The 15,858-nt window shown below is 50.2% G+C and overlaps 1 protein-coding gene across 1 annotated transcript in view; it reads right to left on the minus strand.

Annotated features, from left to right (window-relative positions):
• Positions 1–788: 788 nt before the first annotated feature.
• Positions 789–15,858, minus strand: part of PLXNA2 (plexin A2) — a 204,498-nt gene continuing 189,428 nt past the window's right edge. The window contains exons 23-32 of the mRNA XM_045187301.2: positions 14,113–14,179; positions 13,781–13,927; positions 12,959–13,118; positions 12,493–12,596; positions 8,677–8,776; positions 7,525–7,715; positions 6,057–6,226; positions 3,348–3,560; positions 2,537–2,687; positions 789–1,313 (exon numbers count right to left, since the gene is read on the minus strand). Of these exons, the coding sequence (XP_045043236.1) occupies positions 1,218–1,313; positions 2,537–2,687; positions 3,348–3,560; positions 6,057–6,226; positions 7,525–7,715; positions 8,677–8,776; positions 12,493–12,596; positions 12,959–13,118; positions 13,781–13,927; positions 14,113–14,179 (1,399 nt within the window). The 3' untranslated portion in view covers positions 789–1,217. The remainder of the gene's footprint in view (positions 1,314–2,536; positions 2,688–3,347; positions 3,561–6,056; positions 6,227–7,524; positions 7,716–8,676; positions 8,777–12,492; positions 12,597–12,958; positions 13,119–13,780; positions 13,928–14,112; positions 14,180–15,858) is intronic.

Genomic DNA, 15,858 nt, shown 5'->3' on the forward strand with positions numbered 1-15,858 from the left:
AAACAGTGTTTTATTTTTGCTTTCTCTTTAATTGTAAAAACCACTAGCGGACTGGAATGGAATCCGAAGCCAAACACCCATGCCCCCACATGGAACCTCCTGGAGGCCCGGCCCACATGTCTCCAAGCCCTTTCCCCAGGGTGCCTTGGTAATGACAGTGACTGATGTAAGGCAGAGCTGCTCAATGTCCTCAGGGTGGCTAGGCATCTGGCCTGAGAGAGGTCCACCTCTCCCACACTTCTGTTAGTAACTTTAGGGAAATGAAAAGGAAAGGTACCAAAGATCAGCTCCTCATTGGTTTAGGTTTGGGATTAAATAAAACAAAAATGAACACACATACACACATGAAAGAAAAAAAAAACAGTAGCAATAAGCATTGGTACTCTAGAGACACATATGTCCTCTCAAGAGATGAGAATATACAGGTGTGTGGTCGGTAAAGCTTGATTTCCCATTGGCCAGGCTCAGCTGCTTGATGGCTTTGCAGTTGGTGTGAGTTCTGTGGTTCCCACGCTCTTCTGGCTGCCGGGGTAATTCCAGGTTTTACTGGCCTCTAGTTTTGCAAAGTGTTTGGTGCAAACTTGTGCTCATTCTTCTTCTCCTCATTTATTATTATTATTATTTTTAATTTCAAGGGAAAAGAAACAATGATTTTCCCTTCAATTTTCCCCAGCATCTCTTTGTAGGTTTTTTCTGGCATTTGGAAACAGGAGTTAGGTAAGGAAGGAGGGAGGGGGTGAAAGAAGGAAGTGGGGTAGAAACCAGAATTCAACAAAAGTTGGACGGGATTAACAGGGAGGTTTTTGTTTTGTTTTATTTCTGGTTTTCCTTTTTCTTAAAAAAAATTAAATAAAGTTCTCATTATTTCCCCAATATACATCAAATGAGTTTTCATGCAAAGCAGCAGTCACAGAGGCAGAACTGGCCCAGCTCGTGCCTCTCAGCTTGAAGAACCGCCTCCTTCATGGCCTTGCTTCTCCCCTGCTTCTCTCTTGTTCGCCCTGGGGACGGTTGACGCCCATGGTCTCTCCCTGCAGGAGCCACCTGTGAGGAAACTTGGCTGGGATGGGGAGAGGGGCCCTCCCCTCTCCCTGAGATGGGGTCTCAGGGGACAGCAAGCTCTGGCATCTGATCCCCTTCACTTGTTCTTCCTTCTGAGACTCCCAGTGTGACAGCTTTCATGGGTCCCTCTTCCCAGCAATGGAAGGCTCCATCTCTCAGCTCTCAATGGACATAGCATTTATGAGCTGTTCCACCTTGTATGCCAGCCGCTGGCGCCGGGCCTGCTCATCCTGCTCTAGCGCCCCAATGAGCTGAGGAACAAAACAAAGGTGGGGAAGACTTTAAGACTCAGTAGAGAAGATGCCACTTTCCAAATCCTCCATCCTTCTACCTGCCTTTCCATTCTGCCCCAAAGAACATAACCTTAAATAATGTATATGATTAACTGTATATACGTATGTGTGCATGTATGTTTATACAGGGTCTGGCAGAAGTAATGCCTGCTTCAGTGTGGTTGGTAGGGCAACGATACGGGTGTAGTAATGTTTAGTTGTAATTTGAACATTTCACCTAAAATATCATATGGTGTGCTTGAGTGTGATCTTGTTATATTACAGAATTACATGCTTATGATCTTGTAATAAGAAAAGGGCATTATTTGTGCTGGACCCTGTATATGTATGTATGTATGTATATGTGTATACACACACACACATACACACATACACACACACACACCCTTGAACAACACAGCGGTTAGGGGGTGCTGACCTCCCACACAGTAGAAGATTCTCCTAAAATTACAGTCACCCCTCTGCATAGGCAGATTCCCAGCAGCAGAAATTAACAATGCAGGTTTGACCTTTTAACAATGCAGGTTTGACCTATGCAGGTCAACTGAACTGTGATCAATTGAAGAAAATCCACATGCAAATGGACTTGCACAATTCAAAACTGTGTTGTTCAAGGTTCAACTTTCTATCCAAGGTGTTTAAAACAGTATTTGGCATATAGGAAGTGCTTTGTAAGCGTTAGGTACTACTACTATTATTATTATGATCATCATCATCACTAACACTTCTTTCAGCTACAACACTAATGCGTGACTTGTGAATTCTCTGAAGCTGTTCTATTTAACCTCTACTCATGTTAAGGTCCCCCTGCAGATCTGAAATGTAACTGACAGGATGTGCCCAAGTACAAAGAAGAGTCTAACTCATTGTTTAAGAAAGAATGAAGTTAATCGTACAACACTTTCAACTGGAAAACCATGACATTATTAAAAGTGTTATTTATTGCATGAACAATGAGTGAAACACAACGCGATGTGTAAGGAAGTGCCCAGTGAATCAGGAGAGGTGAGGCTGCCTTCTAAGGGAATAGGAATGACTTTTGAGCTTAGGTGTTTTTGCCCCCATGTGTGTGTTTTCTAAATTACCCTCTGATGCTATTATTCGAGGACTTGGACAGGTGTTGTGTTTAAGGCCTTGCTCGCTGCATGCTGGTTTCTGTCCCCTCTGGGGCCCTGTCTTACCTCTTCACTGTACTTGCTGACGTAGGAGTAGATCTCATTGAGGGCACTGAGCATGTTGAACTCCACAGCGTGCAGACGGGACTGCTCAGCAAGGTAGGCATTCATGTCCTGGTCACTGATGGCAGGGAGCTTGGCGATGTCTGCATAGTATCTGTGTAGAGAAGACAGGCTTTTGGATGGGAGCTCAGCAGATGTCTGCGTACACCTCCCCTGAGCCCTTTTGGGATCATGAGGTGTCCCCATTCACTTGTGCCTCCCTATTTCTCTTCTGATGTGGCTTACTCTGGCCTCTTCAGTCTGAGGTTGAGGCATGGAGACAGGCCCCGCTAAAAGGCCAGAGTCCATCCAGCTTTGAGCTCCTGGCTCTAGTGCCCCTCAGAGTGGTTAAAAGCCCAGACTTCGACCAGACTCCTTGTATTGAAATCTCAGCTCTGCTACCTGCTAGCTGTTTGACCTTGGCCAAGTTACTTAGCCTCTCCCAGTGCTGCAGTTTTCTTAGGGAGATGATAGTAATACCTACTTCACAACTCTGTTGGATATTTTAATGAGATGGTACAGACGAAGTCTTTATTACAGTGTTGGGTACTTAGCATTTGCTCAATAAATGGTAATTAGGATGATGATAATCATCTGAGTTCAGAGGGCACCTAGCTTCCCTTCCTCCCTGCTGTAGGAAGTATAGATGATGGAAAGGACCAGGACATGTACAAAGGTACCAAACACAGTTGTGAGTCCTGGGTGAGTGAAACCCACAGGATGGAGAATGGAGCAGGCAGATGGGGCATGGGTCTGTTCTCAGGGTGCTACTGACCTCTCCACCCAGCTCTTGTAGCTGGGAATGTCCTTGGCATACAGCAGCTTATTGGAGGGGGAGTCCTTGCCCAGCCGGTGCTCTGATGTTGAGCAAGAGTCCATGAAGGTCTGGGCCACCACAGAGAGGCAGGCGTCCGTGATGCTGCCTTTGTGGATGTCAAATACAAACTGGGGGTTCTTGATCACGTTCACCCAGAAGCGCAGAGGGAGGCTGTAGGGAAAGACAGAGCAGACCCTAAGGGCCACACCTTGGCCATACCCCTGACACTGTCCGCTAATATTCCTCCCTGTCCCCCAAATACAAAATTCTCTCTCTAAAGGGCAAGGAAATAAACTCATTGAAAACTGGTCCAGCCAGGGCTGCTAATTTAGCTTAAGCTGTTCCTGATCCTGAGAGAAAAGGAGAGATGCTATTGTACCTTAATGGGGCACTGACCCTGCTCTCTAAGAACTGAGGGGTGAGAAGGGGGGTTCTGTTCCCTCCTGGCAGCCTTTTCCAAAGGCCTCCATGCCCCCCAGGGCAGCCCAAGAACAGAGAACTGTGCAATTTTCTCAGAGCTTCCAACAAAGCCACCAGGCTCCTAGAGTCCCTTCACAGTGCCCATGGCCATTGTCCGGAAGTATGCAGCCAGCCGCCTTGGGCACAGCCTCAGAGAGGGTACAAAGGGCGCCACCTGTGCTCCCCGCCCAGCCCAGGCTGCTTCCCAGGGCTGGCCGGCCTGCCTGGGCTAAGGAATGGGCTCCCCTGGAGGCAGTTCTTTCATGACTCTCCCCAGGCTTTCCTGTATCTGGGCGGGGGCAGAGGGAGAAGACCAGGCCATTGTTGGCATGCTGGAAATGACTCACTGTAGCTCAGTTTTTCCCACCCGAAGAGGAACCGATTGGTGCTTAGGAGAGTTCCTTCTGCAAAGTGGGAATTTATAATCAGAGCAGAATGCATTTTCTCTGCTCCTTAGGCCAGAAGGAGGATAAGCCCATTTATCCCCCTTCAAAACCAGAGCAGCTGCTGTTTTTCCTTCCTTTTCCAACTTTGCCTGCTCCTCCAGCTGCCTTCGGGGCCTTAACTCTTTGGGCTCCTCTGTGGAGTGAGCTCTGTCCCCTGTCCTGGCCCTCTGGCTCGAGGTAATGTTCCAGCAATCCAGCCTCCCTCTCCTCTCCTGTTCTTCATCTTTTCTTAACTCTGAGGGACCCCACACTTTCCCAAATATCTCAGTCCTGTCAAGTCTTGGGAAAGGCCTGCTTTGCCCACTTGAAGACCTTCCATTAGGATTTCTGCTTATCTTCCAAAATGCAAGGCAGTCACTCATTTTCCTGTAAGCTGGGAGGAGCTGCCTTGGCGGAGAGGTGACTCATCTCTTCCACCCTTCCCTTCCTCCAGCAGCTTTGGGGAGCTTCTGACACTCTTTGTTTAGACATTAGCTATTTGAGGTCTGGAGAAGGGGACTCTCCCCACCACAATAGCAGGATAGGGAATTTCTATGACTTGAGCCTGGCTAGCAACAGAGGGCAGTCAGATGAGGATAATCCAAAATTTTCTTCTGATTTCCCTGAATTTGCCTACTCCCAGTGCTGGGCTGAGATCCTCCAAAGCAAAGGAGACAGCCCTGCCCTACCCATGGGGACACAGGCGAAAGGCCTGTTCTGGTGAGGTAGGTGCGTGGTGTGTACGCGAGTCTCTCCATTTTACTCCACTGTGATCAAAGCTGCGGACTTTGATGGGCTCAGCAACCACAACACGCCAAAGAAGGAAGGAATTGGGGTAGGGGTTGGGTATTTTCAGAGTGTTTTTCGGGTTGCTAGGACTTTTGATTCCCAAATAACAGCCTGGGCCCATCTGTGTCGGCTGTTTTCTGAAGAGATTGCTGACTCCAGACAGCTGTGTGGGCTGTTTGCCCAACCCAAATGCCTGGACCTCCTTTCTTTACTCTCTGTGCTTTTTCCCAAAAGAAGATTTTTGACTCTGGCTCTTAGCCAAGCCCTATCTGACCTGCAAGCCAGACCTTAGCTTAGTTTTGGTTCAGGTTCAAGCCCAGGAGAGAAAAGTCTTATCCCAGCAGCCTGCTTCCCCACCGCTAGGTCTGTTGAGGTTACTTTTAGGGAAGAGAGTCATGCCTGCAGGACATCTGCCTGCTGCTTCCTGAAAGCCAGAGGGTAATAACCTGGCCTTAAGGGATCAAGTTTGCAGTGACACGCTCCTAATAAGTGGGCTCAAGTCTACAGCAGGTGTGAGCTCTCCGGAGTGCTGGTCACCTTCCCTGGGATCTCAGTTGAACTCAGGGCTTCCAGATCTCAGGAAGCGCCTTAGATTCTGCCCTGCTCAGAATGCCTGGCACTGCCTTGGCTTTGAGGCTCTGCTGCTAGTTCTCAAGGGGGGCTCTTTGTGTAGGTTCCCCCAGCTCCCTTTTCCTGACTACTAGAGATCTCAGAGTCCAGCGGAAGGTGCTTCGTGGGGACAGATCTCAACCTGAAAGGGCAGAGCTCAAGTGTGTGTCCTAGTGCTGGGCCCTAAGCTAGGCAGGCCCCACTTGGCGGCAGCCGGGGGACTGTGGTGGTTCTGCAGAGCACATGTATGCTATTTATCAAAAGAGCCTGGACCTACCAGCCACAGTGAACAGGCTCCTCCATCCCCCTGGACCCTGTTGGTCCCAGCCCACACAGCTGGCAGCCTCTCCATGCTATACCTCCCTCTGGGCTCCCCAGGGGTTACCAGTTGCTTTTCCAGGTGTGCCGCACATCTGTGTCATGGATGCTGTGTCTGTCTGCCTGCTCATCCAGGAAGTCAAACATGTACTTGATGGCCAGGGGGAGAGCGCTGCCCCGGTGCACAGTGCTGAACAAGGTCTCAAATAAGTCGTCCACAAACTTCTGCAGGGTGCCCTGGGGAAGGGGCAGTGGGAGAAGATGAGGTGAAGGGTGGGGGAGGGGGACAGCAGGCAGCAGACAGGCAGACCAGATGGTGCCTTGGACCAATCCCACCTTGGAAATTTGTCTGCAACACCAGTGACACCAGGCTGAGCAGATGGTGTGGTGGGGGTGGGGAGGTGCCTGTTGGGGTGTTGGGGAGGTGGAGGGCCTAAATGGGATGCAGATTCCTGGAAAGATCTCCACCAACTTGCAGCCACATGCCACATTTACGCTGTGTCCATGCCAGGAAAGAAGACAGCTAGTGCTCTGAGTCTAGGCTTCCTATGGGGAATGAGGGGCACAGGCGGGTACAACAGGGTGTCTAAAGAACCAGCTGGGGGGACCGGGGGCCTCCTGGCAGGAGCATGGCAGGACCACAGATGGTCTGATAGATAGGAAGGTACGAAAATGCTTATGATGTTAGTGGCCTGGGGTAAGAGTTGTGTCTGGAGTGGGGTCTATGAGTGAAAGGTCCAGATCCAAGAACACTCAGGCATAGCCCCGACCCACAGGGCCGTTAAGGTCTCTGGGGAGGGATAAGACTGGGCCTGGGTCCCACAGTTCACAGGTTCAAGGAATACCTCTGAAGGTCAGGAAAATGTCTAACCTTTTCTGGTTTCCCTTTGTTGGTCTCTCATTGGCCTTTTGGGCAAAGCAAAATTTGAGACATATAGTTTGATGGTATCTTTCTGTGCCACTTCTGGGAGCAAGTCTGAGAGCTGTAACCTGATGCCACTGTATTAGAATTTCTGGGGCATCTCTTCGGGGTCAGTGGGGGAGCGTATTTGAAATCTAGCCCTGCCTGGCCTATGTGAGCCATATGATTGCCACACTTACAGGCACAGTAGTTCTCTGCAAGGGAAACTTCTAGCACTGCTGCCTCACTTCCATCAGTGTTTGGGGGAAGATGGCATGGGGTGGGGGAAGGGCACTTTCTCTGGGATTATTGGCGGGCCCAGGCCTTCCTTCATGCTTTCCCTCCCGCTGTGGCCAGAAAGTGGGTAGAAAAGGCAGCGAGGGTGAAGGCCAGCCTATCTGTCCAGCTAATGCTAATAAGAAAAACACAGTATGTTCCTAACGGGTTTGGGCTCAGATGTGGGGACACACTCCTCTTAAGGAGTGAGCCAGGAATAACAAAATCATTATGATTTTTCCTAAAGGGGAGAAAATAGTGGTGGCTGCTGGGAGACCTGGGCCTGCCTGTCTGAACGAGTTCCCTTGAAGGCCAGGCTCTATGATGTCCTCTTGGGGCAGAGCAGAGTAGGAGTTACCTTGGTGGCCAGTAGCCGGGTCAGGTAGATCTCGGACACCATCTTGCTGCCCCGGTCACCCTCCTTCTGGTCTCCGTGGTCGTGGTTCTTCACCAGATGCCACACCTTGACTCCACTCTCCAGGTCTGGGGTGATCATGGGGGCCCGAGACCGCAGGCTGTCGGGACTGCCTGTGTACCTGAAGGAGGAGTCTGAGGAGAAGGGGGCAGTGGAGGCCTGTGAGGAACTGATTTCATCATCCTTGCCTGAAGAATTCTTCTAGAATCTCACCTGCTACGCTCACTCAGCATAAACCAGTTCCAAATGGAAGGGGACCCTTGGGACCTCCTATTGGGGTGGGGGGTTATTTTAAGGATCCTTGGTTGGCATGAGGACAGCCTGAAAGCTTTTTGTAAAAAGAGGATTTAGAAATTCTGTGAGCTGGAGAGACCCTTAGGAATTTTGGAGTCCACCTCCCCTGACGCTCCCAGCAAAGAATGACCGATAGGTAAAATGTCAAGTGGATATTTCCATAAGGGCTTTGATACAAACCTGGATACTAAGGAGCTGGGAGCTGTAACCCTCCCTCATTGAAGTTGATGGGGCCCTTCTTACTTGGGCCTAGAATATGGAATTGCCAAGGCCTTTTTGGAGTTCCTGGCCTCTGTCCTTAGGTGTCCTTAAGCTGGACAGCCCAACGCCTTAGTGCATACATGAGTCCAGAAACAGAAAACAAGAGAGTGAAGCACTGGAACCTCATTGCCCAGAGGGCACTGGGGGTCCTGACACCCCTCAGCGGTGGACAGTCTAGGATGGCTAATTTAGTGCCCAAACTGGGGCACTTTTGAGAGCAACAGGGAGCACTAGTAATAAGTTTGCCTGGACAGTAGGCCTAGACTGGGATGTACGGACCTCCTCCGTCCAGGTGCCTCTCTGGCTCTGGACGCCCTGAACTCCTTCCCCAGGAAGGGCTATCGAAGGAAGGGCCTATGGTGCCATCTGCTCCCACTGCTCTGAGGAGGCGGGCTGCTCTGGGAATGATTGGACTGGGGAGGGAAACATATGAGCAAAGGCCTTTGGCTGAGGACGCTGTTAGAAGGGACAGTAGGTGGTGTCTGGTAGGTCACAGAAGACTCCCCTCCGAGCTGCCCAGACTGGCTTCCTGGTCCTCACCATATCTGCTGATGGACGTCCGGGAGATGCTGGCAGAGGCAGGGATGTTGTAGGAGGAGGTCTGTTTGGGGACCAGAGCTACCACCGATCTGTCTGACACCTGAGAAAGGTATAAAAGGTACAGTAGGGGTGAATGTCAGTGTTTTGGGAAACTGAGTGGTTAAGAACTTCTACAAGGTACCCAATAGATGTGGAGTAGAGCAAGGAGTTCAGGAATACTCAAAAGAACAATTCCTGCTGTCCAACGTGGCAGCTACCCACCACCTGTGTGGCTTCTGAACATGTGGAATTCGTTTCGTCTGAACTGAGATGTGCTGTAGGTGTCTGCACCGAAATGCACTATAAATAAATGTTCAATATACAGTGGGTTTCAATGACTTACATGAATTAAAAGAAAGCAAATGACCACACTGATCATTTTTATATTTATTACAGGTTGAAATGGTAATTATTTTAGATCAGTTGGGTTAAAGAAAATATATTGTTGACATTAATTTAATCAGTGTATTTTTACTTTTTAAATGTGGCTAGTAAACATTTAAAATTACACCTGTGGCTCACATTATATTTCTATTGGGCAGTGCTGGGCTAGACCTGCCCCCCCCATCCTGATGAGTCACGGACAATGATTACTATTTTACAGATGAGGAAATTGAAGCATCAAGAGGATAAGCAACAGCTTCTACAGTCACATACTTAGTACCTGGTGGAGCCACTGTCTGCAGCCAGGTCTGTCAGGCTCCAGAGCACATGTTCTCCTCATTATGTCCTAATTGGGACTTTATTTCAAGTCACAGTGGTCTGAAGTACATTTTCCCTTCTGGCTCTGATTCCTTTCTGGCCTGGGTCCTATACAGCCTGGGCCACCTTGAAGAGCTTCTCAAACAGAACAGCTGCTCTTGGAGGCAGAGAGAAAGATGGTGTCTTGCCTGTTCTCGCTGAGGGTGCCCAGGCTCAGCACCTAGCCTGGAGGGCAAGGGCTGATGAATGAGGAGCCATACTGAAGACATTTGGGGCCATTGTGATTTAAGATCACCCTCCATCCAATAAAAATGGAGAATCCCCAGAATTGTGGCGATCCAATTAAACCCCTAACGCAGAGGGAATAAAACAGCTATAATAATGTTATGGGCCATAAAACATTCCTATTAAACCATTTTTTATTTTAACAATTTTTATGAACTTTATAAGTTTGATTTATAGCTGCACCAGTCGTAAAACCATCTTTCTGGGTCTTAAATTGTCGGTCCCTCTCTCCCACCAAAAAAGAATTAAATGTTGGGAAGTCGAACTGTAAATGAACATTAGCACTAACGAGATTCCCTGATAGCTGGGTTTAGTAGTGGTGTTTAATTTTACCCTCCTTATAAATCTGCAGGAGCCCAGGAAATTTTTTAACATCTTCTTTGTTAATTAAGATTATGCAGATTTTCTCCTGTAGGAGCTCCAAGGACCTTTGACCCCAGGGAAGGTAACAGGAGGGTAATGCTTTGACCTGATGACTGAAAGCTGCAGGGCCCTGTGCTCTGCACAGGCCTGGAAGGTGCCAAGGCTCCACAGTTCCCAGCCGGGTGCTGCCCTCGGGACCACCAGCAGTTTGCTCCATTGGCACCTGGTCTGAAACTGAGAGGGGATCCCCACCTCTGTCTTTCAGGAACCCTCCTTGCAGCTGACAGCCTAGAAATGATCCTCTGAAAGACTGGCAGGAGCAAGGGTTTACATTCCCAGGAAGGACACATTACTTTATCATTTATGGTTTGTTATCACCTAAAGGACGATTCATAAGATGACTGGAATGACCACAGTTCAACTCAAGTCCAGGTCTTGTCCCTGAATCTCTCTCATCCTCAGTCTTTCTTTCTCTTGATGAACAGGCAGTGCAAATCCATGGTCGAGATGCCTGGCTGTGTCTGACCTTGGCTCTGCCGATTCCTGGCTACAATACTCCAGGAAAGTCACTTAACTGCTCTGTGCCTCAGTTGTCTCATTTGTCAACAGGGATAATAATCTTGTCTAGGTTTGTTGTTCAGAGTAAAGGAACTGGGACCGGAAAGGCTGAAGGCAGTGCCTGGTGCCCAGCAAACACTTGGTCAGGAGCTGGTATTAGGGCTGCTATTATGAGCAGCATCATCACCACCAGCTCCCAATGGGATGAATAATCCCTGTGGTCCCCTGTCATTCAGGGCGAGCATGTGGGAAGTGCCTTGCACTGGGTAAAGCTCAGTAAATATTTGAAGAATGAATGAATACATGAATGATAAATGACATCAGGGAATTGAAAGCGCTTTGTATGATGAGCATTGTAAGAACAGAATATTATTCCATTCTTCTGATTGGGAGCCATCGGATGAACAGTGCAGTAACAGTATGAGGGCATCACAGAGAAGAGAGGCCCCACTCCTGCCCTGGAAAAACTGGTAATTTGGGGGCATGATGCTATTCTGTTTTGCACTTTCTTCTCCAGCTCTAATTGGTTCATTACAACTGTTCTACAGAAGACATTAAGCACTGTGAAGTGGGGGTGGGTCAGGATCAACACAGAAGGTTTATGGCTCCATGGATGTAAGTATATATCCTGGGCATATGAACTTATAGAAACCTATTGTTTCTAATCCTTCCAACCACTTCACAAATCAGGCCGTTATTTCCATTTTACAGATGAGAAGCCCAAGTTTTCCAGAGATTAAAGTCACACCACCCGTGAATGGGGAAGCAGGGACTTAATTACAGCTCATGATGTCCTTTCTCTTCCCACCAGAGCACACTCCTGTCTGGGGTAGGGAATGCAGGCCAGTAAGGGGATGCAGCCTGGAGAGGTGAGTTTCAGGGTTCCCCGAGTGCCCCCAGCTTCACTCGTGCCCCAGGAAGCTCCCCACCAGATCCTGTTGGCTGTTTGGGCCCCCAACCTCCTGGTCATTGGCAACTGGGTGCCTCAGAGCCCAGCCTGCCACCCCCTGCACCCTCCCTTGTGAGGCACAGACACAGGAGGATGTTATTAATCAGACAGTCCCAATGGGGTCTTGCAGCCTCAGGCACTTCCTCTGGTTGGTTTAATTTCCCTTGATGTCTCTCATTTTCAGCTTCTACTTTATTATTTTTCCCGAATCCCAACCTGCCTACTGTGCTTACTCTTACAGAGACCCCCAGCCTCGGTTACCATGGGAGGGAGAGATGGAATGGATACCTCCTGGATCTTTTGTTCTTTAGCTGGGATTTTTTTTTTTTTGATGGTTTATTCAACAGGCAATTGAATTCTGCCCGTGTGCTAAACACTTTCCCTACTATGTTTAATCTATCCCACATAACTTTATGGGACAGGGATCACCATTAACCCCATTTTACAGAGAAGAAGGACAGAGCTTAAATAATTTCCCCAAGGACATCAGCTAGCCAGTGGCAGAGAGACCTGAGACAAGTCTGTGCAACTTTCTGCTATGTTGCAAGTGAGAAGCATAAGCTGCATTTGTAGGATGCCGAAGAGAGAAAGCAGGGGGCACTGATGGTGGCTGTCTTTAAGGAGGATGTTACGACATGCAATTTTCCTGCAGATGTAGGGCTAAGAGGATAGCAATGCTTAGCCTTACCCCAGACCAGTTACATCAGTTTCTCAGGGTGGGTCTGGTGCTTGTGTCTTTGATAAGTTCCCCCAGTAATTCTAATGGGCAGACATGGCTAAGAATCACTGCTCTAGAATGAGGGAGGAGGGGAAGAGGAAAGATAAGAAAACCGCTTTTAGGCTTTTGAAGGCCTAGGAGACATTTGGGACAAAGGTCCTGATGCAAAGCCCCTTCCCAAACTGAGAGGCCCCACCCTCACCTGATAATGCATCAGTGTGTTGAGGCGCTTCCAGTCACCCTCGATCTTGGTGGTGATGTCCTCGTCTTGCAGCACAACCCTGGCGATCCGGCCTTGACGCCACTCTGGGTAAAGGGGTGGTGTAGGTCACCATGAGGAGGTGGGGACTGCCAGCCAGGCCTACCTCCTCTAGGCACCTGGCGACCCTGGCTTTCTCAAGCTGGTGCAGTGATAGCACTTAAGATGTCCATGCTCCATGGGGTCCAGGTGGGTGGGAGTGTGGGCCTCACCAAAGGCGGCCACATCTGAGCAGGCAGTACCCTGGGAGCAGTGTTTCAGGTGGCCCCTTACAGGCAGGACCCAGTCACGCCCCCAAGAGGGGCCATATATAGGGCAGGGCTTCCCATCTTCCCATCCTTTCCCATAGTGCAAATGCCTCCTGGAAGCTGCCTGTCCATCCTTCCCCACCCTCAGCCAGGCCTCCTACCCAAGTCCATGTCAACGGCCCTTGGCCGCTGAGAGTAGGGCACGTTCTTGTAGATGGCATCGAGGATCTTCTCCTTGACCTGCGTGATGGTGTCACAGTTTAACACTTTCACTGGGATCTCTGGACTGTTCTCATTGTCAGGGTTGACGCAGTTCAGGATCTACAAGTGGCCAGAGAAGGGGAGCAGGAGGGAGTTGAGGGAGAAGTTGAGGGAGAAATTGAGGGAGAGAAATTGAGGCCTTGGAAGGAATCTCTCTTTCCATGGCCCCTCCCCTCACGGGAGACATGGGGCCCCTCTCTGTCTGTGCCTCATTTTCTCTCACCTCCCTGCCATTGGCCAATGCCAGCCTGAGTCATTCTGCCCACCTCATCTTTCTCAAAGAAACAGGACTCTACTTTCTAGCTCCTGGATGGCTCAGAGGAGCTGTGATCTTGGAACCAGTTGCCCTGGGCTTCAGAGATGGCTCCAGGTGTGTCCAGGGGTGGCTCCCCCCTTCCCTGAAGCCTCTCTATCAAGAATTCATAGACTCATGTTCTTTCCCATGATGTTAATTTCCTCATAGTTAATGGTGGGCGATTTTTTTTTCTCCACCCAATAATATCTAGGGCACACTGAGGCACTGCAAGCTCTTCAGGCCCACCAAATGGGGTGGGGAGAAGGCACCCAGGTGGGTCTGCCTGCTGGTACACTTGGACTTGCTCCCAGGCCAGTCAGTCTCTCAGCATCTTTACTGACCCCTCAGACTGGCCGTGTGGTCAGAGGATAAAGTGGGGATCGGGGGCAGAAGGTTCACACTGTCCCCGAGCTTCCAGCCTCCTCACCAGGGTCTTGTACTCGATCTGTTGGCGGATGAGCTTGTCCTCACTCAGGGAGTAGCGGGCCTCGCCTGTGATGGCATCGATGGGGCCCTTTTCCATCTGCTGCTTGATGGCGCAGTACAGCATGAAGAGCGGCTCCCCCGCACACTCCTGGGGGCACAGGCAGGGCGGGCATGTGGCAGCCCCAGCCTCCCCCCCACCCCCTGCTCTCCTGACCATCTGGCCAGGTGGGGCCCTATTCCTCACGGGGTCCCCATGCAGCCCTGGTGGCCTGGCTCCTCAGAGCTGGCCCCCACCCTGCTCTCAGCTGCAGCTCCCATCTCACTCCCACTCACCTTCAGGAACTTGTGCAGGAGGAAGGCAAACCAATTGGTCAGCATCTTCTCAGCCACTGACTCTGTTCTGGGGAGGGAGAAGGGACAAGGGCCAGACCTTTACAAATGTTCACAGAGAAGGGCCTGGTTTGTTGTGGGCACTGAAGGACACAGGGCTGGGAGCCAGGACATCTGGTTCCCAAACTCGGCCAGTAACCACAAGTGTGACCTTGGTCCAGAGATTTCTTCTTTCTGGACCTCAGTCTCCTGTGATAATCGAATGGTGCTGTGGTCTGCAGATAAAAATACCCAATACCTCATCCCACAGGGCTGCAAACAACCAGTTCTCCCTACTCCCTTCGGTCCTCAGGGTGACAAGTAGTTTCCCTGAGCCTCTGGGATTTTTTGCATGCCCGAATACTGCACTCTATTTTGCATGCCCAGAACGTAGCTGGTACCTGCCCTCCAAACACTCAGAGTCAGACTGCTTGGGTTCAAATCCTGGCTCTGTCATGTACTGACTGTGACCTTGGGCAAGTGATTTCATCTCTCTGGGTTCAGTTTCCCCATCCCTGAATGAGGATCATCATCATCATCATCATCTATCCTACAGAGCTGCTGTCAGGGTGAATGAGTCAATACACGTAAAGTGCTAAGAATAACACCTGATATCCTGTCAGGTGGGGTCTTGGACCCCAGCCCCTCAGGTGGAGAGCAGTGTGTGTTTTTTGCTGACGGGGGATCTGCTTCTTCAAGCACCGCCCCTCCCCCACCCCGTTCCCGGCTGCAGATCTGGGGACTATGAAGAAACAAAGCGGCTGTGACAGATCCTCCGTGATGGGGGTGCCAGAGGGGTGTTTTAACTCCCCGCACGTGGTGCAAATTATACCCTCTGATTGCAGTAAATCCCAGGCACTTGCCAGGGCTGCAGGGTTGCTCATCGATCTGGGCCTGGGAGAGAGTGACAATGCGGAAGAAATTGCAGCTCCCCACTACCCCCCCCCAACCTGCCCCCCGCGCCTCCCAGCCCCCCTTTCCCTGCATTGTGCCTGAGATTAGCTCTAATTTAAATACAACAGTTATTAATGAGAGTTTCTAAAGCTCAGGTTGGCAGGATGGGGACTCTGTAGTCATAAAACAAAGCCCATCTTCCTCCCTTCTCACCCCACGTGGGGCCTGGAAGCCTGAGCCCTTGCTTGGGGAAGGCTAAAGGGAAGGTCATGAAATAGATGTGGTTTATTCCAAAGCTGTGCTTGGCTCCTGGGGCCTCCAGAGAAGGTGCGCTCTGGGGACGGATGCCAAGCTCCAACCCTCTGCCAGGAAGATGGCAATGGGGGAGGGGGCATGTGGTGGTTGCTGGTGACTGAGATCCAGGAAGCTGGGTCTGGGAGGTATAGGTTGCATCAAATCTCTAGCCCGGTGCTGTCCAGTAGAACCTTCTGTTAGATGGAAATATTCTCCATCTGCTCTGTCCAATAGGGTGGCCAATATGAGGTGCCATTGGTGGAATGTGGCTAGTACAATGGAGGGACTGAATTTTACATTTCACTTCATTTTAATTAAAGGTCACAAGTGGCTACATGTGTTAGATGTTGGACAGCACAGCTTTAGAAGCACAGGGAGGGAGAGAGACTGAGGGCCAGGTGATCTCAGTGTCATTCTGTCCACGAGGAAACTCAGCAGCAGTGAGGCTATGTCCCTGGCCCGTGTTCACACGGCTAGTAGGTGTCAGAGCTGGGGTTTGGGCCGAGATCCGAGCCAAGGCCT

The sequence above is a fragment of the Desmodus rotundus genome, chromosome 12, assembly GCF_022682495.2.
Source record: "Desmodus rotundus isolate HL8 chromosome 12, HLdesRot8A.1, whole genome shotgun sequence".
In the NCBI taxonomy this organism is placed as follows: Eukaryota; Metazoa; Chordata; class Mammalia; order Chiroptera; family Phyllostomidae; genus Desmodus; species Desmodus rotundus.